This window comes from Austrofundulus limnaeus, unplaced genomic scaffold, assembly GCF_001266775.1.
Source record: "Austrofundulus limnaeus strain Quisiro unplaced genomic scaffold, Austrofundulus_limnaeus-1.0 Scaffold131, whole genome shotgun sequence".
Taxonomy (NCBI): domain Eukaryota; kingdom Metazoa; phylum Chordata; class Actinopteri; order Cyprinodontiformes; family Rivulidae; genus Austrofundulus; species Austrofundulus limnaeus.
Genome location: NW_013952533.1, coordinates 1,358,725 through 1,362,233, shown reverse-complemented (window position 1 = coordinate 1,362,233; position 3,509 = coordinate 1,358,725). Strand labels below are relative to the sequence as shown.

The 3,509-nt window shown below is 35.7% G+C and overlaps 1 protein-coding gene across 1 annotated transcript in view; it reads right to left on the bottom strand.

Moving 5' to 3' along the window:
* ggt5a (gamma-glutamyltransferase 5a) overlaps window positions 1–3,509 on the bottom strand; it is a gene marked incomplete at its 5' end in the record, with an annotated part of 53,601 nt that overhangs the window by 2,104 nt on the left and 47,988 nt on the right. Inside the window, 6 exon segments of the mRNA XM_014015589.1 lie at window positions 393–484; window positions 728–912; window positions 1,494–1,624; window positions 2,082–2,228; window positions 2,436–2,596; window positions 2,692–2,875. Coding sequence (XP_013871043.1) covers window positions 393–484; window positions 728–912; window positions 1,494–1,624; window positions 2,082–2,228; window positions 2,436–2,596; window positions 2,692–2,875 — 900 coding nt within the window.

Genomic DNA, 3,509 nt, shown 5'->3' with positions numbered 1-3,509 from the left:
GTATTTCCCTATGTGATGACGTATTTCCCTACGTGATGACGTATTTCCCTATGTGATGACGTATTTCCCTACGTGATGACGTATTTCCCTATGTGATGACGTATTTCCCTACGTGATGACATATTTCCCTATGTGATGACGTAATACGTTCAAAATAAACAGCTCTTTTGAACGGTTCTATGAAACAAACGGCTCCCCAAGATCTGGATCCTTTCAAAGAGCCATTGATCCCATCTCTAGACAGACTGTGACAAGTTTTCTGTTTTTACTTAATCTTTAACTTCCTGTCAGCAGCTCATTGTGTCTGAGATTAAATACAAAAATACTTACAGCTAAATATTAACTAACTTGTTATTTATCAAGCGTAAAATGCTGCATGTGAATCTAGTTACCAGGAAAGATTTTGTCAGTTCTTCCACAAAAGTCAAACATCTCGTTGTTGAGAATGACTCCAGTCCTTGCAGAGCGGATCCTGGAGCCAAATCTGTTAAAAAAATAAAAAATAAATAAATAAACTCGATGAACCAGATTTAAACTGCGTAAAGCAAAGTCCCTTCTGCATTTGGCCTCGATTCAAAACAAAACTCAGCTTYCTTGTTGTGCAGTGAACTTCTGCTGCACTCAAAAAACCATTTGACTTCCTTACTCTTTTACCCTCCATAATTAATCTAACCATAAATGAATAAAACCTTGTGCTAGCTTGTTCCTGACTTGTTCAGGTACTGACATGTGGTTGATGGTGCTGGTGGCAGACACAGCAGAGCCATCTTCAGCCAGCACCGACACATGTGAGGTCCCCATGCTGTCTAGGAATGAGGTCATGTTGTAATACTGGAGATCATGTGTCCTGTTGCTGCTGATCAGAGTCCGGATGTAGCTGGGAAAACGGTCTTCTAGGAGCTTTTTGGCTTTCTATAAAAAYAAAAAATAAAAAAAGGGATTTTAAAACATACTGGGTAAAAAAATTGAGTCTAACATGAGATGATTAGATCAGAAAAAAATGGTAAGAGATATGCAGCCGGTTTAAAATCTTTTTCTTCCTTGTTTCTGTATTTCTTATCTACCTCTGTTTCAAATTGTATTTATAGTATATGTTTCCTTAAAGAATATAAAACAAAGAAACATTCATAGTAAAAAGTGCACAAAGAGAATACTGCAGTTTCACCTCATTACAAATTCAGGAGCAGTGAAACATGATAGCTTCAATTAAATAACCAGGTAAAATGTGCAGGTCTGATTTTATACTCTTATCAGGAACAAGGGCTCACAAATAATGAAAATAAAAGTACAAAAGCAAACTGATAAATTCTAATAATTTATTTACACATTCTGTAACAAAATCTCTAAACAGAACAAAAAACAGTTGATATTAAAGTCCACTTTATTAAGTTACAACTAATCAGGTATGAGTTGCACAAAGTACATTTTGCAGCTCTATAAAGTCCTTTGAACTTTCATAAAGTTTATACTTTATATCCTTATTTAATACTCACTTTATCTGATACAACGTGTGGATCCCGGATGTGTAGTTTTTGTCCGTTGACAAATTTAAAAGCTTCAATGTAGCGATGGTAAAACTGTATCCTCTCATTAAGAGACTTWGGTGCTGAGTTCATTTGATACCCTAAAAACAAAAAAGGTAAATGTTTTTAAACAACTTTTATTGAACCCCATTTAAAGATCATTATTGCTTGAATTTCTGTAAATCGCTATTGCTTGAATATATTTTTGGTAAAAAAAAGGAGGGGGGGCATATATTATAAGATATTTTTCTTATTTCTGCTACCTTTCATTTTATTTCATTTGTACATTTCTTTTCTATTGTATATAGTTATTGTATTTAGTTTTAAATGAAATGAATACATTTCTAAAATAAAATGAAATAAAATATAGGTCAAAAGTCTCGTTTTGCATGAAACTTAAACCTAAACACATTAGTAATCTTAAAGTACAAATACCAAAATACAACTGCTAATCAAAGCAGTCTGGTCATTTTGTAACAAATGTTTTTCATAATAGCATTCATTTGGTCATTTAAGTGTCAATAAAGAACAGTTCTGCCATCTGTGTTCAGCAGGAACCTTTCAGGATGCTGAGGATGAGGCCGAGGAGGACTCCTCCAGCAGGAGGTGGGGGTATGTACATCTGGTACTCTCCAAAAGGGACAGCCCACGCATCGGTCACTGTAGCGTTATAGTTTGCCAAGTCCTGCAGTGTGAGTGTTCCTCCTAGTGAAAAAGGGCAAAACAAATGCTTAATCCTGAGCAAATACCAAAGATAAATCACCTCAGCTTCTCAAAAGCAGGTAAATCAGTTTGGTAAATCAGGGCAGAATCTGAGAGATCGCTGCAACAAATACAGAAACTGAACCATACAAGCACACAAATACAGAAAACATTCAAATAAAGAAACTTGATAAATGTATCTGACAATACCTGCCTCCTGAATATCATGAATTAAATCCTTTGCGATTTTCCCAGTATAGAAACTATCTGCTCCATTATTTGCAATCGTCTCCAAAGTGTCGGCCAGTTTCTCAAATTTCACAATGTCTCCAGTTTTGAGCAATTTTCCATTCTTATCTGAAAACAAGTCCCTAAATGGACAAGCATGACAAGAGAAATGCTTTAAAGGTATATTTTTACAGCTCATGTTTTTCAGTAACCCTGTGAGTCATGTTTTCTTCTATACCAAAGAGCAGAGCTCTCATTAGAGATGAATGGGATGTAGGTGCCCTGAACTTCAGGAATTTTGATTCCCTCTCTGGCCAGCTTGATGGTGGGCTTGAAGAGGTCGGCCCACGGCAGCTTTCCATACAGCTTGTGYGCTTTTTCATAACCTCGAAGTTCTCCTGGAACTGCGATCCACTTGCTGCCTGCATGGATGTGTGAAGAGACAATCAACAAATAAACTCAATCTGTACACTTGCTCTGCCTTTTTGAGACATTCTTGTGAGCAAAGGTAAATTACTTCAAATTTATTTTGACTATTAAGAAAAAAAAAGAATCTTTAAATAGTGGCATTAAGACATTTTCCTGTCTTGTATTTTGGAATGTAATTAGAATTATATAGAATGTAAATTCACAATTATTATGTAAATTAGCATAACTACTCACTGTAAATTAAACAACCGTATTTTTTAAACTGAATATAGTTCACAGGATAAACACCCACACAGGTTTGTTTTTATATCCCTGTAGGGACCATGGATTGAATTCCATTCATTTTCTGGTAATTTTATAGCCTAACCCAGATCATTTACCCTAAACCTAACCTCACGTGTACCTACCTGACCCTAAAACTAACCTAAACTCAATTCACACCTTGGTCCTAAATCAAAAACCTGATCCACCAATGGTATTTCCCCTGATGGGGAACAATAAACAGAGTTCATCAATCTATTGATTGGCTGATGGCCAAGTATTGAACACGTCACCATTTTTCTCAGTAAATATATTACTAGAGGTGCTAATGACATGAAATTTTCACCAGATGTCGGTAACAACCCA